Source organism: Myiozetetes cayanensis, unplaced genomic scaffold (assembly GCF_022539395.1).
Source record: "Myiozetetes cayanensis isolate MyiCay16 unplaced genomic scaffold, myiCay2020 scf1, whole genome shotgun sequence".
In the NCBI taxonomy this organism is placed as follows: Eukaryota; Metazoa; Chordata; class Aves; order Passeriformes; family Tyrannidae; genus Myiozetetes; species Myiozetetes cayanensis.
The window spans coordinates 31,119,838-31,145,798 of NW_026086604.1; the positions used below are offsets into that span (position 1 = coordinate 31,119,838).

General features: G+C 38.7%; 1 protein-coding gene across 2 annotated transcripts in view; it reads right to left on the bottom strand.

Moving 5' to 3' along the window:
- KCNB2 (potassium voltage-gated channel subfamily B member 2) overlaps positions 1-25,961 on the bottom strand; it is a 196,325-nt gene that overhangs the window by 154,681 nt on the left and 15,683 nt on the right. For both annotated transcript variants that reach the window (XM_050317935.1, XM_050317939.1), the window contains exon 2: positions 23,710-24,394. In XM_050317935.1, the coding sequence (XP_050173892.1) occupies positions 23,710-24,288 (579 nt within the window). In that variant the 5' untranslated portion in view covers positions 24,289-24,394. The remainder of the gene's footprint in view (positions 1-23,709; positions 24,395-25,961) is intronic.

Consider the following 25,961-nt stretch of genomic DNA (forward strand, 5'->3'; position numbering starts at 1 on the left):
TACTTGTGAAAAAAAAAACCCTGAAGCTAAAGAGAATGAAAACTTCTTTATGTAGCAGTTGATGTTCTGCTTTAGGAAAGAGGTTACTGTGAGCAGTATATTTAGTTGTTTTCTCCTCAAAGAAACATGACATGCTGCATTTATGCAGGAAAATTTACTGCTACCTGATTAAAATTAGATAGTCCACACTTATGCCTTGAGTTTATGTCATTATCCCGGGAACGGTGTGGGAGTTTAAATCTATAATCTCTGCATACACGGCGAAAGGCTGAGGACTACTATGAATAAACGCAACAGCCTCAGAAATTCAGGTCATAGCATTTGACTCATTTTTTTAAATGAACTTACTTAAAGGTGCTGGAAAGCAAAAGTGGAGGGGAGAGGAAGGACAAGTAACTGAGCATACCATATGGGTGCTTAATGTATCTGGCAGCCTGCTGTTTAACCACTCTGGTGTCTTGTAATAGTATTAGCTGACACAGACGTGTGACTGTGCTTATCAGACGTCACTGATGGGCTACAAACACGCCGTGGTGGTAAGCCCCGGCACTCCAGTTTGCAGTGCATGCTGCAGCTCCGAGTGAGTGCTGCTTAGGCTCCTGCTAGTCATACTTTCAGATGGCCAGCTACTTAACAGATAACAAAACACTGCCAGGTGTAACTGCTCTTGATAGATTTTTTGATTTTCCTGAACTTCTGCTGGCAACTTTTGCTTCACTGTGTTGACAGTTTTTTTAAAAGCAAGCTCAGAGCCCAGGGCCTTTGCAGTCTACCACTGGCAAAGTGTATGGGGTGAGGGGAGGCAGCAGCAGCTCCCAGTGACACCAGTTCTCAGTATATTAGTTGAAGGGATTTGTCAGGCAATGACAATTTTCAGTTCTAGCCCTTAGACCTGTCTTTCTATAGCAGCTTCCCATACTATACCATATTCCATACTATCTCTGCTTCTCTATAATAGGCTGTAAATTCAGAGAGGCAGGAAGTAAATGCCTAATCCAAAACCAGTTATTTTGCTTGGATCCTACCTCACTGCTCTCAGCTGTACTGTATCTTTCCAGAACTCGGCACTTACAGTAAACTCATGTTATAAAAACCAGTGCAAAGCAATATTAAATTCTAATGCAATATACTGCCTTTTCTTTCAGATGTCTATTTCCCATCAACTTGAAAAATTAAAGCACTTTCTTGCTCACCTGACATGTCTGTCTATCTGTAAACCTCATATCCTATGTTTCAGACCTATCATAAGCACGCTGGTTTGGACTGTGACACAAATCCATGATGATGAAGGTATCCATTAAACAGCCTTAAGAGTAACTCATGAAAACTACTTGCTCGTTTCATTTCCTCAAACATCTGTGCTAAATTCTTTAGAAGTATTTAAAGGATGTAAGAAAGTTTTCACAAATTCCTGAGAGGCTGGATCACATCCTACAAAAGGAACAGCAACTATTATCCCACAGAGTATATAAACAGAAACCATTCATCTAGAAGCCAGAATACAGCAAGACTCCATTATGAGGCCAATTTTGGATTAGCAAAACCTAATTTCTCCTAATTCTATATAATTTTTCTATTATCTTTCAGTCAATAAAAGCCAGAGTAGACCAGATACAATGGTTATTCTTTTTTCCCCATTAAACTATTAACTAACTAGGCAAGACAACAGTTGTGCATCATTTCTGTACACATCTAAATGTGTGTTCATGTCTGTGCTCATGACAATGGCTTTTCAGTAAAATTAACAAGGCAAGCCCTGCAGAACTAATTAGTTTTTCTTACACAAAACCTTGACAAGATATTTGCATTTCCTCCCATTTAACAGTTTGTACTTGAATTGGCTCCATTTCTGTTCAAGTTAAGATCTAGCTTAACTGTTTTTAGCCACAATAGGAATGTTAGTCCTCAACTAAGAGTGTATCTCTGATTCAGCGACTCAATGCCTTGCACACATCTTTTACTGTGCATGGTCACAACAATGTACTTGAGTTCAACAGCCAGTCCTGATCTAGTCAGAACCACCACAAACCAGACAACTTGCAAAATGTAGTCAATTGTAGGTTTTGTCCAGAATTAGAAAAAGATACAATTCCTGGGATTATTCTGCTGTCAAACCACTTGCCATTCTTTCCTTCTGCCAGATATTCTTTGATATCTGACCACCATTCTGCTGTTTCCCTTAGCACAGATTTTTGGTTTTTTTCTCAGGTTAGATGTCAACAAGAGAAGTAGAGTAAGGTTGGAGTGAAACCTTTTCTTTCATGTGCCTTATACTGCCAGTTCAATATACAACAAGTGTTAGATCCTGAGACTGAACTATCTCATGGCTAATAAAATAAAGTTATAGCAACATGATTCACTTGAGAAAAATATGGAACACTGTCTGCCCCTATGTTGCTCAAAAGAAACAGCAATAGAAAAGTTTGTGCAGACTAGCAAATTATTCTCACAGCAAAGGACATATTTAGAGACTCTGAATTAAAAATGAGCACATATGCTTTTATTCCTGGAAGCATGACATCCACAGTACTGGCAGTTTGGGACCCAGTGCAACAGATTCTTAAGCAGTTTCCACCCTTCTGGAGTACCAGATTAATTCTCCACAGATGAATATGATGTAAATATGAAACACTTGGCTACAGCTCAAAGCACTCAAAAGTGATTTGCTGACTATCCCACCAGCATTTCAGCAGGGTTTGAGCTACCTTTTTATTCCTGTCAGCAAACTCTCAGATGGCCAATGCCAGAAACTTCCCAACAATGCAGCAAACCATTAGTGAGCTACTCAGAGAAAACAAAACTGACCCCAAAAAATCAAATTAATTGCAGATTCTGTGTCACTGAATCAGTCAAACACTTCAGGGGATGAAGGACCTGGCTGTACTCTCAGTATTTAAAGTACAGCATCATCTGGGACAAGGAGCTTTGAGAACAGCCATGATCAGCAACAACATCATGTATGTGTGCTGCTTGTGTGGTGCATGTGCAATGTAACTTTTGAGTAGTAACTGAGGAGAAAGTACTATTTCCATTGCCAACACATGCTTTGATTTATAAAAATAGCCTACTACCGACTTCTGGGTAGGGCAGGTTCATTTCCTAAGTTAACTATACAAAATAAAGCTTGAATATTACACTCCTGATACAAATAAAGCACTGCAAGAATGACCAGGCTATAAGGTCACTAGTCTTAACAGAGACCATTCATATATATATGTAAATGCATTTCAGCATTTTTCCCTTAAGCATGACATTGGCACAATGTCTTTGACTCTCTTCTAATTTTCTGCATGGTGTGGTGAAAACAGTTTCTAAGAAGTGGCATATTGTGTGTATGCCACTACATTTTTTGCTTCAGTGGTACAATGCTGCAGGTCTTGGGAAGGACTTTTGTGTCCCTAGCTGCAAACTTTTTCTTCAGGACAGTTTAAAATTAAAAAAACCCACATGGCATAAATATTTCCTTTGCTGCCTTCTGATACCTGGCTAAGTTCCTTTGGAACACAATTTGTTTGCTAATGGGCACTTAAGTAAGACATTGTAGCATATTAGATGATAGATATCTACTCAGAAAAATTGAACACCCATTTCTTTCAGCACAAACTGAAGATGCTGTTTGCAAAGAACCCTCAAAGCTTTGTGCCTGGATGTGGCTATGCAGACAGCTGACCTTGGTGCCTCACAGAATGAGAAAATTGAGACTTACTCAAACTAATACAGTAAATTTGGAGCAGGAGCACAAAATCTGTTTTGTCTTCCCTTCCTCATCCCTCTGGTGAAATCAGACATGCTGCTTTTAAGCTTTTGAGAATTGTATTTGGTGATGCTGCACTGGAAGATGACTTTTCCCATGTCATGCAGGTGTTCTGCCCAAGGTCCATACTGCTGAACAAAGGTGCTTACCTGAGTCCTGAACTCCTCCTACAGTCAGTGGAGAGGGACGTTACCTAAGGCTGCATTCAATCCCACTGAGCCTGTTTGTCCTGGCTATGGGATGGAGCTGGAGACAATCAGACTACTGACTGAGGCACCTTGGTTTGGGTGCTGGAGGCTAAAGGGATGAATCTTTAGCTCTCTTGCAACAGGACTGGGTCTGGAGAGCCAGTTCAGCTCAAAGTACCAGGACTCGACTGACATGAAGAAGGACTGGATTCAATCTTAGCCTGCTGCAGATTTTGTATTTAGCAATGTTACAGAGTAATCCAGCTATACCAACTTTACTAAAATGCATGGAATGTCTCAAAATTAGTACCTAAATCATTCAGACACCCAAGTAAACTTCAAGGAATGTGAAACAGTTCAGAGTTAGTTTAGATGGTTCATGTATTCCTCTTCCATTCTTTACACTTTTTTACAAGTGAAAAAAAAAAAACCAAAACCTGGAAAAAACACTCCTTCTACATAATTCTATTTCAGCAGTAACTGAAAAAGCTGGAGTAACAGTTTAGCTACCAAGCACTTATGGAAAAAATACTACAAAGTGGGACATCTTGGGATTTATACCAGAAACATATCTGAAGCAATTGCTTATGTTTTTTTTCCTCCTATCCATAAGATAAGCACTGGAAACTGTTGACAAGGATTTTATCTGAATATATACATATTCATACATAAACCAAACTTATAGATAAATATATGTGTATGTACAGAAAGACAGAACTCATGGTTTGAAAGCTAGACTCGATGGGAAAACAGGGCTTATGTCAGGGCAGGACTGTGGCTTGTCTCCTGGGCTGGGGCTCTGGGGGCCACCAGTGAGGAGCAGATCAGGGTGTTGGTCATGTCACCCACACAACAACACTGCTGCAGAACTGAGACCATGTTACTACTCTTGTGCCTTCTACAGCTCTTTTGTCTCCGGAAATTATATGGAAGATCTCGTTTAGGGTTTTTTTGGCTTTATACAATGTCTCTAAGCATGTAAGATTGCAAAATACTGGGTAAACGAGATTACTCCCTATCACATGAACTGCTGACACTTGAAATGTTCTTTTGATTCCCCTTTTATTTGCACAAGTTGTTAGACTAAAGAGCCAGACACAGTATCATTTTCCCTCACGCAGATCACTTTGTTTCCTATTGTTAGACAAACCAAACCACCACACATTTTGTCAAGTGACATTTCTTAAATGCCATAAGATACAGGAAAAAACATTTCTTTATTTTTTTAGATTAATACCTTGATTTTTATTTCATTGCACTAAAATACTACAGTCTGCTGGGTAATAAATATTCCCTTAGTAACCCTTCTAAAAACCATTACACAGGGACTAAATTTTTCTCCAAAGACATTTGATTATAAAGAACAAACAACTAAGATTATTTTTCTTTAGCAAATTTCCCAATCATATACTTACTACCTTTGCTTCACTAGTTCAGTATATAATTTCACTATATGTATTCACTAGTTCAGTACATAATGAAGTCCTCTAACAATTGCCATTTTTCAGTATCTCTAGACTTCTGTAACAGAATTTTTATGAAATCAGTGTCAAGAAAGAACAGTTGAAACACAAGACTTCAGCTACAAAAACTTAAGCTCCCCTTACAGTATTTCGAGTGTTGCTATACTGCTACTGAAAGGATTTATTGTATTCTAAATCCAGTACAAAAAAATACAAATTTTATTGATGAAATTGTTTTGAAAAATGCGAGGTGTACCTCCTGGTAGAGGGAGTGAGGGGGGAAGTTACTGGACTGTTATATTTTCACCAGTCTTCAACTTGTTCTTCATGGTTGCCAACTTGTACTCATCTGTCTGAGAAACTGCAGGGATTGGAAGCAAAGGGGTAATGGCCTGCCAAATGAATCTTGGTGTTCAGCTAACCCCTCATGAAATCAGTATCTGTAGGGCAGAATGAGCACTGCTGCACAGAGTAACAAGGCAGGCTTCCACATCAGCCTTGTCTGAAAGTAGACCTGACATTAAGACACACCCTAACATGCGCCTGCTCAATATTTGCTTTCCACATGGACTATGATTAATGAAGGCTGATTTCTTTGCTATTTATCAGTGATTCACACTAGCACTCAGAAGAAAAAACATTTTCCTTTATTTCTCAAGGCAAATATTTTATGACCTTGAGAAAGTCTAGTAGCTAAATGCTTTAAAGCCACAAAACAACACCCCCAAAAAACCCACCACACAAAACAACAAAAAAACAAAGCCCTGAAAACACAACAGACTCAAAAGACCAAAACCTGGCTTTACTGAAGAAAAACAGTGTTATCTTGTGTGGACACAACAGTGCAGGAGAGACGCTAACCAGCTGTACAGGAGCAGCACAGTTTCATCTTCTGCACTGATGGACATGGGTCCCAGCTGTGCTTTGTCACTGGCCTCATAACAAGGGGAGCTGCTGTGATGTGCAGAGGGAGGGAGGGACGGATGTTGCATTTTTCTTGACATTTCCCTTGGGTGTCTTTTTATAACTACATTTCCACTAATCAATTTCACCTCAGAGCTGGGCAGGGCAACTGCTTCCCCTTCAGGCTGCAGAGAGCTAAGAAGCCCCTACAGTCACACCTTGTTTGATCAACTGTTTGGGCATGATCAGCACAAGGACGCACAGACTGACTAAACAAAGCAAGCAAACACAAAACTCAGCTCAGGGGCCATTTGACCTTCAAATATCCAAAATGCATGCAGCAGTGCCCTCTCACTCAGAAAACTCCCAGCACACTCCAGTGGTGGGGATGTGAAAAAGGACTGCAAGCTTTCCCATAACATAGGTGAAAATGCCCTTGCCACGGCACAGCAACGGCTCACCCAGCTCTTTATCACACATCTGAAAGTACCCAGTGACAGGGAAAGAGTACAAAAGGGAAGATCTCAGGTGGTGATTTTCCTCAGTATGTCCCAGCCACAGCAATCCATGGCTGAGTACTTCCAGAGCTGAAGGCTAAACCCACCTCATTGCCTATAGCATAATTTGAGGGATCTTTCCTTATCCTTATGTTTTCTGTTTCCCTTGTATGGACATAAGTTCCACTTTCTGAAGGCTTATTTATTTTCAATAAAACTCTTTGATTAGCTGTGTTACTATGCCAGTCTGTAGGATTTTTTTAACATTTTAACTGATATTTTTAACAAGTGCTAATAGAGCCACACCAGTTTTGTTTTTAAGGGGTTTTTTTCCTCTTACCATATCTGCTCCTTTAAAGTTTATTCCAGCAAATTTCCTCAGCTTTTTGGAATCTTTTACTTTGACATTAAGTATTTCTATAGTGCGTCCTTTTTAATTTTTATTTTTAAATGATAACAAATGTCAAAAATATTCTCATTTTTAATAGCTTTTCTATGGTTATATATTTGAAATATATATTCATAAAGTCTAAACATCTGCTCTTTATATCACACCTTATTATCACGTGTTTTTTGCCTTTGCAATCTCTTTGGTTTCCTTCAGCTTTTCACAATCCCAGTCCAAACCCAGATGGAGCAGTGGATAGAAGAGATGTAGGTTTTCAATCTTTCTGTTTAGATTGGGGATCGTGAGTTCCTCCTGATGGTGTGAGCTCTTCACTCCTAATGTATAGTAATTTTATGCCAGTGGGGAACTTACTCTGCCATTCATACAGACTTTGTAGTTTTATATTACAGGTTGATGGGATTTCTTCCATTAGTGCTCTGAAACACTTACTTGGCTAATATCCTCAAATAGGATATTAGGCATTTCACTCCATTTACCTTATTTTTTTAGAGCTACATGAATTACATAGCACCTTAAAATATATTGATCTGTCTGTTTTTATATATCTGGCTTAATTAGGACTTTGTTAGGACTGTGTTTTAAACAATCTTTGTCCTATTTTTAATTAAGAATGTATTTTTTTAACTTTCTCTCGAGCAGATATCACCTGGATTTTGCATCCTTCACATGACATATTTTCCCTACTTTCTGTTTGAAAACAATTTCTGTAATGTCTTCAGTTCACTTGTTTGTGATACAGAGAAATAACTAAATGCAATACTAGGTGAAGACTTCATTAAATCTTACCTCTTGCTCCAATTGGTTTTCATAATGCCCACTTTGGACATTTTCTGAGCCATACAGGAGTGAGAAATTGGAACAAGGTAAAGAGAAAATGAAGAAAAGATAACTCAATTCACAGAAGATTTATACATATGGTCTAAGAAAATGTCAGGTGCTGTGGAACCTCCAAGCAGCCCAGCTGACGTGCTCTAATGGCACTGACTATTGTAACCACGGCCCTGCTCAGTGCCATTTGCCACACTCAGATGTCCTTCCCTCCCACCCACCACCTGCTCCCCCTACAAGGTGTTTGAGATTGGTGGGGTGTACACAGAGATTCTCTACTGGTTGGTGCAGCTCTATTGTAATGAAGAAAGATTGTGACTACGAGTCACAGTGGATAAGGAAACAAATGTCTCCTTCCAGATTGCAGTTGCAGGACAGGTCTGACAAATTCTTTACTTTCAAATTGCTGTCCTAATACACAATAGCCTCAGCCCTTCTCTTGTCCACCTGCAGTGACCTTTGTTTCTTTTCCTTTATAACATGTTATACCAAAAGTCTGGAAGACAGAGATACATCTGATATGACAGAACTTCATGCTGAAATCCAAGTATCACTGACCGTGCTGGTCCCTCCCCAACACTGAGCCTGCTGATCCCAACAGCAACACTGAGGCTGTCAGGATGGCCCTGCATCCAAGTTACTAAACCTGGCGTCTTACCGAGGGGAGTTAATACGAGCGCAGCAACAAAGGGTGATGCAACAGTTTAGCTTCCAGTCTTGGCAGAGCATCTGGAATTAAATTTTGTAATTTTTTGCCCTGCAACCCATTTCAGAATCTGGAGGGAGCTGACTGCACCGATTTTAAACTTAGCTTGTCTGAAGAGTAGGCAGGTTGCAGCACCTCAGAGGAGATGCTTCACGATCTCACATCAAACAAAAGGAATTTTCAAGCCAAAACACCAGGATGGAATTAAGAATCTATGATTATGGATAAATATCTACAGCAAAATCTGGACACATTTGAAGAATTTCTTACTCTTTCATCTCTGCTCTTAGCATTTATTTTGGGGTTTTTTTCCACCCATAAAGTGTTTTTTATTGATTTAAATTAAATATTAATTCACTTTTCAAGATACACTGTAGAAATCTGATCAAAGGCAAATTGTTACTATAATAAGTAGTCGCTAAATTCCATAAGGATAGTGTAATCTATAAATTTTCTTTTAAACAATAACACTGAACTAAACATGTCAAAAGACTCTGGGGCCAACTGACGTGCATCATTACACAGATACACACAATATATTGGCTAAAATAGCTTATTTCCCATTAAAAGGAATAGAAATAAGACATCTGAGTCCCTAAGGCTTGTAATCTTGTAAATATCTGCCAGTATTATTAAATGAGAACATTATTTAATTAGTAATGGTACAGGGGAATAAACTCTACCTGCTTTGTCTAAAATATGTAAGACCAAATTTCCACAGATAAAAAAAGATGATCCAGATGCAGGGGAGCTGTGTAGGACATGAAAGATTTGGATTCAGCTTCCCGCTTTGTCACAGACTTTCTGTGTGATCTTAAAGTAGGTACGGTGTACCTCAGGTCCACATTTGTACAATAGGGCTTCTCTGCTCTGTTAAATGACTGCAAATCTCATATCACTCAATATTACACAGAACTCAGTACTAAAACAATGACATTAGAGACAGATGGGAACATACATCTACTGCCTGCATTTAATTTGTAAGCAAGGCTCATTAACTCTACTCCCCAAATACAACAAAATTCTCATGCTTTCTTTAATAGACAAGTTTCCACCCCAGAGGTAAGCTTGTGGCACTAAATCTTTAGTAGGAGTGATTTACACAACAAAAAAGCTGAGAATATAATATATTCTCAAGCACAGTGTAAACCCCTCTGCTGTGTATACCTCGTTTTCAGGCTGGTGTGGTGACGTGCTTGTGTGACTTAGCACAGCTGCAAAGCACCTCACTTTGCACAGTAACTTCTATATGCACATGCCTAACACATACACATGAGCTGTCAGTAAACATGAGGGAACAGCTGTCTCCAGCTTAGTTTAAAATTCTGACCTACACAGTTGGAGAAAACACTGCTTTGCTTTCACAGAAGGAATAATCTCACTCACAAGTAGGTTAGTCATCAGATCTCCTCTCTCAGGAGATGAGAAGTAAAACCCTGCTGTCACTAGGCTGAAGTTCCCTGCTATGAATGGGAAACTGGAGAACCTTTGTATGAAATCACACAGTCACCACCTTTGACCAAAAGGTCTCACAATAGAAAAAAAAGTTATATGAGATATCAAGCTAAGGATTTTTATGAAGAATTGTGTAATAATGCCATGGCTTTTAGGAACCAAAACCCTAACATGCACTAGAATCTCAACATATTGAGATATTTGGTGCCCATATTTCTCTTATTACCTACCTTGTCACTGGTCTTCTTTTCTAATGATCTAGCCTTAGCAAAATTATCTGGTGATTTGGACTGCCTATTCCTTTTTTTTTTTTTTCTTTGCATCCTTACCATATGAAATAATGCCAGTTCAACATCTGAAATATTAGGTTACTTATACAGGATGCAATTTAGTTCTCTAAATCACATATGTTATTCCAACAAACGTGCATCTTGCTGCTGATGCAGGTTTCCTGCCTTTGACACATGACAAGCCAGCCAGAGCTCTGACACCTCACTGTGTCCCCAAGACAGGCTGCCCAGCTGCCCCTGAAGCAAGCCCTTGTGCAGAGCCCAGTGCTGTTCTGCAACAAGGCCTCATGCAGCACTGGCTGCTGTGCAGAGGCTGAGCTCTCATCATCACCAAGCCTGGTGTCTTTGAGGGTTTCCTAACCTTTGAGGGTTAAAGGACACTATTGCACAGAAGAAACACTGACACATCTGTGTCACAATCGCAGACACAATCTGTGACTACAGATTTTGTGGGGAAGAAAAGACGGCTTTTGCTGTTCAGACACAACTTGGATCTGTATTTTATATCTTCATTTTGATCTGTTATCTCACTCCCATTTTTTCAGAGTGCTGTAAATCTCCTTTAACAACTGTGTTTCAAAATAGCACTCTTAAGCCCATGATATCTACCTTATCTGTGACAACTCACTGAACAAAGAATGCCAAAGTATTTGACATCATTGAATAAATTTATCAGGGTTTTCCATCCACTGAGAAAACCATCTTCTTTGTTCTTACATGCTAAATCAATATTACAGCAATGCACACCACAGACAATATTTGGTTGCCCTTCAGCTATAAACATGCAAATCCAGGAGACTTAGGTGAACATCTCACTGGAGGGGAGATTTCACTCTAGAGAAGTTTTAAAACAATAGTTATGGTAATATTAAAAAAATAAGCATTTTAGCGAAAATGTATAAATTTTATGAGATTCCTCTGTTGAGACCTAAAGAAAACAGAAAGATTTGCTTGACTTCCAATTGACTGCTTCATGCATGTATAATAGGGAGAAGAAAACTGTGATTGTAGAGGTATGGGAAAGGAAAAGGGGAAATCCATTTTAAAACATCCGTTGTTCTTGTAAGTTTTACTCATGTACCTCTATGCAGGGGCAATGCCATTTCTGTGCCCAGAGGTGCTATTTGCCTATGGTACAGCACTGAAGAACTGTCTATTATCACCCATTTGGAACGAGGAACCATTACCATGGGTGCTCCTGCAGCAAACTGATCTGCCACAGGGATCTACAATTAGCACATGCCTTTGAAGCATTGTTCCTCCCGACAGGACCACTGGAGTTCAGCCTAGTTCCCGAGGGATAACACTCCTTTCCACACACTAGAATATGAGGAAACGTTCAGAGCTTTTGAAGGTTTTCCTCCCATCTTCCTTTTTAAAGAGAGAGGGGGCAAAGTTATCAAAGAGATTTGCAATTGTGCTTCCTTTTCGCAGTGACTGACACAGACTCTCCATCAGTTTTTGCATGCTGGCTTTCAGCTTGACTTCACAAGCAGAAGACATCTGTGCCTGCACCGTGCCCTTTGCAGCTGCACTGTGCCTTTCCAATAAAGCCCTGGGGGAGGACACTTCCATGAAAGATTGGCAGCAGTAAAACCCTGCCAGAAACTGTGCTCTATTAACCCCTTCTCTGTCACACACAGCCTCCTTCTCGGGTACATGGGCTTTAGGTAAGGGTTAGGGTTTGGTTTTCAATCAAATTACAGAGGAAACAGATGAAGTCACATTAATGTGAATACATTATTGCTGAGATACTTCAGACATGTTATCAGAGATTCAGTGCAATAAGGGATATTTCTAAGATTAGGTTTTTCCTTTCAATTTGATACAGGCTTAAACGAAAAAATTTATTTTCAAATAACAACAGAAATCAGTCTGAGTGGGGACACCTGTGAGTCAGACACACCAGCTCTCATCCTCAAAGCATCTCATCATCATCAAAGGAAATTAATTTGCTTTCGGAAAAGAGAAGTATTTCAGAAGAGCTTATTCTTCATACAGACATTACTGACATCAGTGACACAGTATTTTAATAAAACTTGTCTCACTATTCCATGTTAACAAGTACTAAGAATGCTTCCTAAAGAGCACATCAAGCCCTCATCTATTCTCTCTATAATACACTCATCAAGCAGATTATTTTTCAGTCCAAGATCTCATCTCCATCAGCTACTCTAATTAAAAGACTCTTTCTTCAACATACTTATTTCATCCAAAACTACACATACAAGTATGTAACAAACTGCATTGATTCTTCCTGAATTCAACAGACTGAAGAAGCTACTATTACTGGCGTAGCTACAGCATTTTGAGTAAATGTTTCATACGTCATTTAGAATTAAATCCATGCATACCAACCTCACCATTAGGCAGCATAATCTAAAATTCAGACTACAGTAAATTAGTAACAGGTTCACTGAAGCATATATAAGAATTGGCCTGAGGGTCAAATGTTGGTTAGCAAAAGTATTCATAAAACACAATATTTACCATAAGAAACTAAATGCAACTAGAAGTTAAGAAACTGCATGGATCTGTATGTTTGTGATATTAGACTGAATTCTCCCATTTAAAAATAGCAAAATAGAACTGTAACAAATGTGCATGATTTGATCATCGGAGCAGACTTCAGGCTGGTCGGTGTTTACTACGGTTATCTCTTTCTTTCTTTTCCTCTCTTTCTTTGCCATTTTTTTCTTTTCAGAATTTCACATTTATTTCTGTGGGTAAGACTGTTCAGTTCATTTTTTATGGTGCACCCAACCTCATCTTATGAAAACACAGTCATGAGGAGAGGCAGGAAATGCAGTGCATAAGGCTAAAATAGCACCAGGACACAAATCCACTACCAGTGCTGGTGGAGTGAAAATATTCCTGGTGAAAATATTTGATTTTTGAGTGCTCACTAGGATGTCCTAATATGCAGATAAGGGGACAGGGGAACTTCTTCAACCAATAACTGCATCTAATCCATCACTAAATCACTATGCCTATTAGCTGACTCATGAAGAGGAAGGGCAAGCATTTACACCACTCTCTCTTCATTTTCCTAACAGGTCACTCTAGTGGCATTATAAATCAACTTGCAAAGTTTTTTTCCCCTTTTTTTACCATTTTGAAAAACTCACTTTTAAGTCAAGTTAAAAGACATTTTAAAGACACAGAGAAACTCTATTATTTACCATTCAATCCAGAGGCTTTAGCTTGTATACCTTCTAAAATAACTGGTCAACTCTGTAAACCATTCGTTCCAATAACATTTATTGATTTTTGGCAGAATAAACAGTAGAAGTGTAGGGAATTCTTATTCTATTTCTTGTAAAAAATAACTGCGAATTTTCTCAGATTATAATATCTTCTGTAATGAACTTTATCATGAAACCACGCCCTTCTTCTGTCTTCAAGCTTTCATGTTTCCTTTACTAAAGTAACAGAACACAAATATAGATTTCTAATCCTCTATGGAGAAGCACTGTCTTTCTTCCCAACATAAAAGTTGCTCATCAAAGTGATTCGCAGGACCTTCAATCTCATGGAACCTGGACACGGAACCAGGTGTCTCACAGACCTGGCGCCACTGTCCTGACCTCTGCTAAACACCCTCAAACACAGCAAATGACACTTCACGCACCTGCAGTTAGGTAAAAGACTGTAAAATGACATAGAAAATCTTGAATCATAAGGAAAAATAAAAAAGCTGACCATATGCAGGTCATGGGCCAAAGGAAAGGCATGAGAAGCCACCTGTGCTCAGCATGAAGAGTTATTAAGTGTTCTGCCATGACACAGGGCAAAACAGCAGAAGCATTTCAAAATGACTCCAGGCTTTCGGTCCTCATTTTGAATTCATGAGGCTTGGCCTGCCCATTCCCAGAGCTTTAAGTGGGTTTCAAGCCACCTGAGTCAGAGATGCAGAAGTGGCTAGTTATAATTCCTGCCACAGAATTACAAGTGCTCGCCGTTCCTGAAGTTAATTTATGTATCGCCAGCAAAGAGACTAAACTGTACCATGCTGGCCTGAAGGGCTGCTAAGTACCGAACAGACTTGTGATCAGATACCTCCCAGACTTACAGCCTCAGCTCTAAATTATTTCTAAGTCATCTGTCCGTCCTGTTCAATTCTAAAAAAAGGCTGTATGGTTCAGTGAAACAGGACTGGCCTCATACCTACGTACTCTTTTCCTATTAGATGTTTTGCCTTCTGTGCTAAATGCTAGTAGCGATGGCCTAAAGTGCTTTGAAGTCAATGTCAGTGTTATGACCGAATTCAGGGCCACTTGCCAAATTTTTCTGTGCTATTATCTCACAAAATATATTTGCATGCATACATACATAGACCACAGACCAAGATACTTTTGGAACAGTTTTTTAAAACGGCATTTAACTCCACAAAGGAAGTTATATCAAAATTTTTAAAAGAAAATTTATGAAAGTACAAGGGCTTTGTGAAAATAATAGAAGTGGAAATGAGTTCCAATTCTTCTCAGAACAAGCCTGTAACACAGATGATGTCTTGCACTCTGCAAAAGAACTACCTTACATAATTTATTTTAGCAATATTCACTGTTCTTCAGAAAAACCCTCCCCAAAGCCGAACAGACTGGTAGATGCTTCAGTAAAACAGAATGGTCAGTTCACCCAAGGATCCTTCAGTGAGTAATCCAAAAAGAGGCTACAGTGCTCAGGAAAGAAAGAGTGACAATAAGAGTTTGTAAACAAAGCCTGACGCAATTTCTGTCTGCCAGAGAAATCCAACTTAGTGGAAAATGGGACCATCTCAGGAGTTCACCAAAAATACACCATGTGGAATCACGGCAAGCTGGACTGTCCCAAAGAATGCCACCAGCAACCCCTTCCAATGGGGCATTCTGCAAGTGGCCAGTGACTGAAACTGTCACTGCAACCTGGCTATCCTTGGGATAGCTCTGGCCTGTGCCATACCTGAGCTATTTAGAGCAATGTCTAACCCTTGCGGTTGCTTCAGGAGGAACCCAATGAATGATGAGTGAAGACACTGAACTCTGGGTAACAAATGTACCCCAATGTTTTGCAGTGAAGCCCTTTGCTGCCTTGGAAAGTAAGGATCTCCCTTTAAGAGCTGTTTTGTGAAGAACTTTGCTCTTTTTGGACTTTTAATTGCCTTACCTTTTAGAGGTTAGAACAGAAAAGCTTGTATAATCCTAGAAGCTTTTTTATTAGTTCAGTGAAGCGATAGTTTTTAAGAAGGAGCTTATGGGAACACACCACCACTTCCCACAAGCAGTAGGCATAAAAATGTTCTCAGTGAGGAATGAACCTGAGCTTCAGAGGTCAGACAAGACTCAACCAAATTCAGGAGTTCACCTTGCCATTCAGAAAAAAATTTCCTCAGACTTCAGGTCTGCATCCTGTGTTCTGGCTCCTGTTTTTCTCTGCATTTTAAAAGAAACCCTTTATGAATATTTATAACAAGTGGTTACAAGATGACTTGAAAATTCAGCAAATATGATTCAAGCAGTTTGTAGGCACTTAAACAGTGAGAGAAAACCACTGTTCTGATTGCTTTAACCATCTCACACATCTTCTCATTGTGCAATATTGTAAGTTTAAAAAAAATGGGAAATGCTCAGCTGTCAATATTATATATACTTACACATAGTATATGCATAAGATAAGCTCCAACAAACCCAAACAGTTATTTTGGAAATAAAGGCTAGTTTGTTAATACGTAGACTTAATGGTTACAATGCCAAAGTAAGCATGATTTTCAAAGGCAACTTGACTCTTTCCATTGCTGTTGAGAACACTAGAAGACCTGTCTCGGGTATAGTATGTGGAATTCAGGTATTCACTCACCCATTATGCCATAAATTCATGTGGAAAGGATACTGTACACTTATGAAATTAATTCAAATGCAGGAGTGTTTTCTGGGTCTCAACAAGTGCAAATCAAATACATTTACTTTTCCCACCTGAAATCCTGGCCGTACTGCACACCTCTCCAAAGAGAGAGTGACCAAGGCATGCAAAGAGTAGACCATGGGGGCTTCATACAGAAACTCTACTGGGATACTTTTTTGATCTCAAAGTCACTTTGAAACAGCTGTGCAAGTGTCACATGCTTGTTTCCAATATTCCCTCAAAGGACCTAGGATTCAGTGCTACGCGTCAAATATTCAAATATCTTCATCAAATAGAAAACTCATGAGTCAGCCATATGTCAAGATAAATACCGTTCTCTGAAATAAATAACATGCAAAAATCAGAGAACCCAAACAAAGGCCAGTTTGCAGGTGATCATACAGATTGTTTTGCTCTCAGCTTTACAAAAGCAACACGGAGCCTGTTCATCCAGACAAAATGTGCAGCCCTTTGTTTCCCACAGATTTGGTCTGGATAATGTTTCATCATTTAATTTATTAGTGTATCTCCCTGACATTTGATTGCTTCCAAATATCTTAGAAGACAATGCACTGGCAGCTGCTTATAAAAACACGGAACGGAAATGCAACATTTTTAGGACATATGATCTGTCTCTGGGTGAAAGGAAAGGCACAACAGCCTGGTCTGTCCACTCAGGCATTACACAGCTCAAGTGACATGTCACAGCTGAAAATTCAGCTTGCGAAATGCCTCTGATGTTATGGAGGGCCATGCTGTAATGCCCAAAACATCACCATCCCAACTAGAAATACTGCAAGTGCATATTTTAGAAGGTATATGCAATTGATGCTGGTCTACCCTCGATTCATGGTTAACAGTTATAAGAAAAAGGATATGAGCAGTGGCAAAAAAAGCAGTCATTGTACAGTTAAATTGCTCTCCTAAATTACGGACACATAAATTACAGGGTAAATCAGAATACTGCTTTCTATCCCTTCTGGCAAAGCACAGCTGTCCTCATGAAGATTGTACCTGCTGGTAATTCATTGTAATATCATATCTTCCAAATCCTAGTAGGTTGTGCAGGAGCTACTGTGTGATTCTATGAATGGTGTCACAAGTGCAGGCACACACTACTTGTTACTTTAAAACTTTGTTTTGCAAAACATTACCAATTAGATCGTATTACCAAATACAGAAAATGGAATTCCCCCGATTTTTAAAACAATTATTCCTGGGTTTTTCCCCTCCTTTAACAAGACTCATCATCAATCCCCTTTTATTTTCCTTAATGTGTCCATAAAACCAGAGTCAATGAAGCCCCTTATCAAAATCTAGAAGGGAAGGTTCCCTTCCCTCTGTTCATACAGTGAACAGGGATATTCCCTGGTGCCAGTGCTTGAAGTCAGCGATGGACTGTCTGAATATGAGTTATGAATATGAAGCATCTTTGCCCCTGGCACTGCTTCCAAAATTTCAGCATCTGTTTCACTGAGAATTAAGTGTCAATAATAAACAGGTCAGTTGAAAGGACATTTTAATCATTTTATTCCAATAGTAGGTTTCAGTAAGTTCTTTTAATAAGTCTGAAGCAAGACCTTTCAGCACACCACCACCAAGATCTCAAGGCTAGAGGGAACCCATATGTAACTAAGGTATTAAACACCTCTGGAGCAAGATAGATCAGATGGTATCCCTATTCCCATGATACTTTAAGCTGACCAAAAATGCTGAATCATGAGTTACATGATACTCCATCTAAGAAGTATAAAGAAGGTAAATAATCTTTTAATGACCAGCTCAGCACTGAGCATACAGAAGTTCTTAAAACAAAATCAATTAACTACTGCCAGTCTTCTTTGTTCCTTGATATAATATCTATTGAAAAAACAATATATTCACTTATCTTTCAAGACATTAAAACACTTGAGTTATTAAATATGAATGACTGGGATCAAATATAATCTTCTTGTCTTACAGTCACATTGACTGACTTTATCATTTGGCACAAGCAATAACTTCACCTTAAAAGCAAAGAGTGATAATAAGCGTCCTCACCAAAAACACTGGTGAGATGAAGGTACATATTTATCACCAGTGACCATTCTCTGTGCTTTACCATAACTTAGTTTCAGGAGATACATTTCTATAAAGTATTGGGAGTGACATTGCAAACCATAACACTCCTGGTAGTAAATTCAGATAAAGGTTTGTGGCAGAATTCTCCTAAAAAAATAAATTGAAGCCAGAGGTCAAACAGAAGTCAACCAACACATCAGCTAGAAAACATCACTTATCTTCAATGAATGTTATCATGCCCATTGGTGTATTATATACAATACAAAAACTTGTGCAACTCAAACAAATACAAAAGCCATTCCTCACAATTTAGAAAAGAGAAAGTCTTAACTCTGTAATCTTCATCCTTGGTCTAAGTTAGATGGGACACAACATAGAATATAAGCTTTTGTAGGGAGAAATATTGACAAAATCAGGATGACACAGAATGTCTAACAGAACCTAAACTGAGAAGAGGGCATAAGCAAGAAAAGTATTTTATTCATATAACATAAAGCACGAAAACACAAAAAAAGTATTTTTTTCACTTGAACACTTTAGTATCTTGGTGCAAACATCTAGCTGTTGACACTTTGCTTATGTGTGATAGCTGTTCTTCACAAGATATGAACCAGCCAAAAGTTTTCCTAAAGTCTTGAGTATATGTGATGTTACCTTCAACACAAAAAGAACCAGTAGCATACCATTCATTAGGGTTCTCCCCCGAATGAACACTGTGTGACAATCTAGGAGATCATTTATGAGGACTGGCAAAAGAATACTGAAATGTCCTATATCATACTCTGTTATGAAGTCATGCATGACTTACCCCAAGACCCCTCTTAAGCTGCTCTGTAAAGAGTATGTATGGGCATCAGTGTGAATTATACATAAGACAGACTCATGCAAAATAAGAATCAGGCCTTTAACATAAAATAGGTGTGCCCTCTCTTGGCAAGTCATTGGGGCAAGCCTACCCATAATGCACTTGCAGCTAAATAAATATCAGCAGCCTGAATCTCCTCTTCCATGCATCTTCTCCACTCCCCCAAAGGAATTTTTTCTCATAAGGGATTAGTTACTGAATACTGCACACAAACTCCTCGCAATTTCCAGTCAGGCTTGGGATAATTATACCTTCTATAATCCAGAATCCACTACTTAGCTGATAAATTAGTGTGCTTTTTACAAAGGAGGAATACTCATGTTACAGTTTGTAATAAACCAGAAAACTAACCCCAAGAAAAAAGAAATTAACAAAAGGAAGTAAGGACAAATCAGCAATGCAGTGACATAAACAGAATTAAGAGAGAACACTTTCAACCAAATCAGGTTTCATATAACTTTAAAAAAAGAAAACCCTATGCTACTAGTAATTTTTGAAATTATTGACAGGTTGGTCAAAGCTGCTGCTGCACTATGGAGGTTGTTTTAGGTCCAGCAATGTCAAACAGAAGACCAAAATATAAAAATAATTTCTTTTTTTCTTTTTTCTTTTTTTTTTTTAATAGAGTTTTTACAAACTGCTGTTTACACAGTAAGTATAAATAAATGCCTGGTCTAAAAACTCAGATGTTCCTCTGGGCCAAAAAATGCCAGACTCATGCAAAACCCTCTGGTTTGGGGAACAGACCTTGGGATTCTCTGGGATGTAGTATACGCAAAATTCTCGTTCTTTCTAAATCCCAGCACTCCTTCTTATTTCATAGCACTGTATATTCTGAAGTGGCTGGACTTCTGGACATTTTTATCTTAATCCTACTTAAAAAGCTTATGAATGAGAACATCAGAAAATGGAGGTGAATCCTGTATTCCTCAGCTAAAACACCTACCGAATCCACAGAGAGCTTTGCTGGGTGGAGGACTAAGCAAGAACTGATGTGCTTCTAATATGATAATTAGTGACTGAGGTAAGGTGCATGTCTGCATTTACTAAAATTAAGAAAAACTCACATAGGAAAGTGTGCCCATATTGTGTAACAGTACTTGACCTATAATATTCCATTTTTACCAGATAACCATAGTTTTTGTTTCTTGCCACACATCCTTCTTGCTTTGTCCCATTAACTGTTACAAGTCCTGTAAAACATTTGCTGCTCATTCACTGTCACCTTGTTCTGTTCCACCTTGCTGTAAGAGCAGTCAATGGCAAACCTTTGCTGACCTCGAAAGGCGCAGGATTTGTCCTGAGATGCCTAATCCAAAGCGGGACTCCCTCTTAATTCAGTAAGCTTTGGATCAGACCTAGAAGGGATCTTAGCAGAGTCAAGAAGTGGCAAGACACAGTCACATATCAAAACCACATCCGAGTGTTTATCTCACATTCCTAATCTTTGATGTGAAAGGGATTAAAAAGCAAGCTGTTCCTGTCAATTGCTTGGATACTACACAGGCTCTGAATGACTGAACAGACATAGAAGGATAGCTATGCACATTGATATGGTTTCATTTTTTTCTACAGAAGTTTGAAATGGAGCTAGTATTGGAATTTGAGTATTTGAATATTTCCTCGCATGGTTCCAAACTTCCCACTGTCAAAATGCCACCATCCTTTCCGCTCCTACAGAGGAAAGAAGATGGTTGTGCCTCTTATTTCAGGACTAACTTGCAACTTATTTGACTGAACAAAAGATGAGAAATCTGAAAGTGATGTTATGCAAACACTCCAAATACAACCTTGCCACAAAAACTAACACAGTCCGTGATGGCTCCAGACTGTTTCAAAGTACATCCAACTGATTTAAGCATATTTTGGTTTATGTTACCAAAGTTTGAATGTATTGTGATGGGGGTTTTTCTCCTCTATGTCATTCAGACAAGTTTCTACAGCTGTCTGAGATGCCATAGGTGTATCTGACTATAATTTTGGCTCATATGCATATTTACAGACTGAAGGTCACTAGAAAGAGAAACTGAGTGCAAATATTATGGTGACTTCTAGCTACCAGAACCACAGAAAAACCACATTAAATGGCATTAACTTAGGCAGAAGACAATAGAAATAACAAAAACCATTACAACATATATACGAGTGCAATGTGAAACTCCCTGTAGGAAGAAAGGATAGATCTATAACATTCAATCAAACTAGGAGATGAGGGAAAAGGGAAATAAAATGGTAAAAAATAATTATTTAGGCATCCTGGGAAATTAAAGAAAGGGCCATTTTCATCTGCAAAACCTGAGAAGAAATCTGGTCAGAATGCCCAAAGGGGAGTTTTCTTAAAAGGTCAAAGTTGGCCTAACTCCTTTTAAGGAAATTCATGATGGGGCACTGTTAAGTCATAAGAGTTTGGTCAAAAGCAAGCACTCAAGTTTAACTATCCTATATTTCTGACTTTAACCATCATATATTTCATGCAAAAGAATGAAAGCTAGTCACAGGCAAAGAACTGAAAAATCAGTATATTTGGTTTTTTTATTCATCTGGTTCATTTTACTGTGTTGACTCCTACCTAGAATTAAGAAAACACTAACTAAGCATATGTCTTAAGCCCTAGAGGCAACTGCCTTCATATATATATATATATGTAAAAATATATATATATTCATATATATATATATGAAAATATTTCACAAACAAATGTGCCTGCCGGGTGTCACAGAGGCAGCGTCCATGACCAGGCGATCTCCCAGGTCACACGCAGAATATTTCAGCTGCATGGCTCAGAAAGGAGATCCTCCCGCCCGCATCCAGGAGGACAGGTCTGTTACAGAACACATTGGTGATGTTTCAAGCTAAGCAGGACTGCAAAGCTGGTCCCTGAGTCCTGCAGGCAGTGCAGCAGCTGTGTCACAGAAGTGCTGGGGAGGCTGATGGATGTTAGCTTGTACCAGGGGATCACAGTGTGTAACACGGCTTCCCTGAACCCTTTCTGGCACAACTTATGCCCATCTGCTTCCCCTCTGCTCCTTCCCCGGGAGAGGAACATATGGCCCAGAACATGTATCTCGGAAGCAGAAAATATATTCATGTAGTTTTCTAAAATATTCTGAATACTTTCATTTTTCTTCTATAAGCTTTTATTCATTACGAATCCTATTATGGCAAAATAAATATTTTCTTTTTTTACAAAACTAAGTCCTTGCTTAAACTGTTAGGTAGTCCACAATGAAAAATTAAAATTAAAAAAATTGTGTATTGTGCTTCGATAGTAAGAAGTTGCTATTGCAAGAAAAATCTTTGCCAAAATTCTGCTTTTTGTCCATTGCACCATCATATTTTAATACTTACCTTAGTCCAAGAGCATTGCAACCAAAAACAAATCAGCAAATTCAGAAGAAAATAAAACCACAGTTAAGCTTACCATGAACATCTAAACATCAAACATTTTCGTTTTGAGTCATTCAAACCGGGGACAAGCTTCCACAATTTACCTCAATTAATTAGTGCCTCACATCACAAATAGAACAATTAAGTTCCTCAAAATGCAAGAAAATCTTCCTTTTAAATAGCAGTACCGACACCTGTGTGTGCAGTCCCACTTTCACAACACAGCTTAACTTTTCCACTGTATCAGCGAGACTTTAGCCAGCTTGCCTGTTTGAAGGCAGCAGTACTAGGACTCGGCTTCATTTGAATGTGTTCTCACTTCTGTCTGAATACATACAAATTTCACACATATATTTGTGTGTGTATAAGTGTGTGTATATATGTATAGAGGATATACTTGTTTATATACATGCACAGCATACAAATATATACAGGCATACATATAAATACATATATATGTGTGTATATATGCGCTTTAATATTTTTATACAGAACACACTAATTCTTGATTGCAAAAATGCAGCATAAGAGAAAACGTACTGCAATCCTTGCCCGGTGTAAAACCTTGCCAGAGCAGCTGTTGACGCTTTGATAATCTGCCCGGCACAACTTACGAAACACTGACACCACACCTATGCAGAGCCTGCAACAGGACAAGCAAACTGAAACTTATTATTTCTCATAACCAAATGTTTTTCTAACAAACAAGTAAACAGTGGTCTCTCTGGCTGTATTTTCATTTAATATGAAGTCATTAAGAATCACACAGATGCTTCTGATACCATTACAGCAAAAGCACAATACAGTAGTTGTCTAAAAACAACTGAACTCAGCAGGGTTTCTTCTGCTGATTTCAGTGGGTTTTAGGACAGATCTGCGTGCATTCACTTCATGATATGTATATTTTTAGATTCTTCTTTTCTCTGAATATTTTAGTGAAAGCTGTCAATTCCTCAAAGTCAGATGCACCGGTCACGAAACTATTTTCTACTGTCTTTGTGTTAAGCCTACTGTTCATCCTACCTTTGCTGCCACAGATGAGTTGGGTTTCTCCAGCAAGTCCCAAAGCTTCTTCCTTTTCTCTGGGCAGCAGGTATTATCAAACTCTTCCCCTTCTCTCTCTCGCATTGTCTCTGCCTCTCTCCTCAGTTCCTCATTCATCTGCTCTTTCTTTTGATGGTATCTTGCCTGGCAGCAAGATTCTAAATATATCTCATCAATCCCCCAGTAATCAAGTTCCTGACCAAAAGAAAGAGCACACATTTCTTCCATCATATGTAGTTTCCCTGTCCTGTAGAAATTCAAAATGGAAGTGAAAGCTCCTGGGTGTCGATCAAAAAAATATTCGTTTTCATTTAGATTATAGTCATCACATACTTCTAGCAGAGATTCATGGGTATTGCAGTCTCTGAGCTTTCCTAATCGTGTCCTTGGAAGTCTGTCCAAAGTCCTCCACAGCACTTCATGGTTGAGCCCACCAACATTTATTTTAACTCTCCGTGAGCAGGCTTTGCTCCTAATGATCTCCACTGGTTCTGGAGGGAGAGAAAGCGTAGACCTTGAAGACTTTTTGGTGATCCCTGGTGGAGCCTTCTCAGCCATTCCGAGAAAGATGAGGTTGTAACACGAGAGTCCTTGGTAGAACGAGCTTGGACACTACAAATATTTGGGCAGAGTCCTCTTCAGACAGACAGCTCCATTCCTGAAGCTAAAAAGACAAAAAATTAGAATATTGCTATGCACAATATATCCCCTAATATCTCTATCTCTCTTTGCACACTTTCATATGCAGATGAAAATTTAATGATAGCAATTTGCTCTGTCTATAATGATACTCTTTTGTGGTAATATACAGAAACACTGGTACAACTGGAACAGCTAAGAGCACTATGTTTAACCAAAGGAAAAACTCACTTGTATTTCTGCATTTGTGAGAACCAACTCTGACAATTTGTATAAAGGACTTGAGGGTTTGGTTTTTTGGTTTGGTTTGGTTTGTTTGTTTGTTTTTTAAATCAGTTTGTGATGCAACTATGTTAGCTTAATCTGATTCCTTGCCAGTTAACGTATGAGTATGCAAATGAAACAATTTTATTTTTTCATTTTCTTAATTTTTTTTTCAATTTTCAATTTTATTTCTTTCAAAATTTATTGAAAAATTCAAATTTGGGAGATACCAAAACTGAATAAAGCAGTTGTAGCACACCAAAATCGCCAAAGTAAACTGCTTCCCTCCCTCTCCCAACTCAAATCTTGATTTGCTGTATTACTTCATGGGTAAACGTTACTCACCAAACTATTAAATTGTCATCCTGACAAATCAAATTTTCTAGCACCAGACAATGATTATTTCTTTACAAATAGGGCAGAGGAATCCCAACTCTTCTGTGTCCAACTGACCCAGTGATATATGTTATATAGTCAAGGGCTGTGCATACTGCTCTCTGGACACCCTCCCTAAGGCTCTTCTCTGCCCTTTTCACCTGTTAAATTGCTGCAGACAAGACTGCATGACAGCAATCAGCAACATCATTTTTATTAATCCACAAGTGCATCCTCACTCTCTGTGCCCAGTGCTGCAGTGAACTCTGAAGTGCAGCTGTTTGTCTCTAAATTTGGAGTATCAGTATCAAACAGGAAGGAAACCCACCCACCAGCTCTACTGTGGTCAACTGTCAGACCCAGTGTTTAAATAATAACCTAGCAATGGTATCATGGCCCACAGGGAGAATAGTAAGGATGCTTAGACAAGCTCCTGTTCCAAACTTGGAAAATCCTCCTTAGTTATTTCCCAGAGTGGACATCTCCTCCTCCTGTTCTCTGCAAATCAACAATTCAACAATTTGGGGGATTTTGTTTGTTCGTTTTCTTTGTTTCGTTTGAAATGAAATGAAATACGTCCAGTTTTAAAAAAGCATTTAATGCATACGAGAATTTGATCCTCTTTGCAGAGTAAGCATGAAGATTGTGATGGGAAGGATTGTTATCTAGAAATACACCAGAGTAAACACCTGTGAGGGAGAAGAACTATTTGTACTAAAGGACCGTGATGGCACAAGAATAAATGGCTACAAGTTCACCAAGAAATAAGGTAGAAATTTGGAAGAGAATTAGAAGGTCACAAAGACCAGGATCATCATCAAAGCAGTGAGGATGTACAATAATCCTTTACTACAAGCATCAGGAAAAACAAAGAATTATTTCAGTGTGTCATCAGACTTGCTTATGACAGTATTGACTAAGTTGCTGGCATAAAATTAAAATTGCTAAACCTC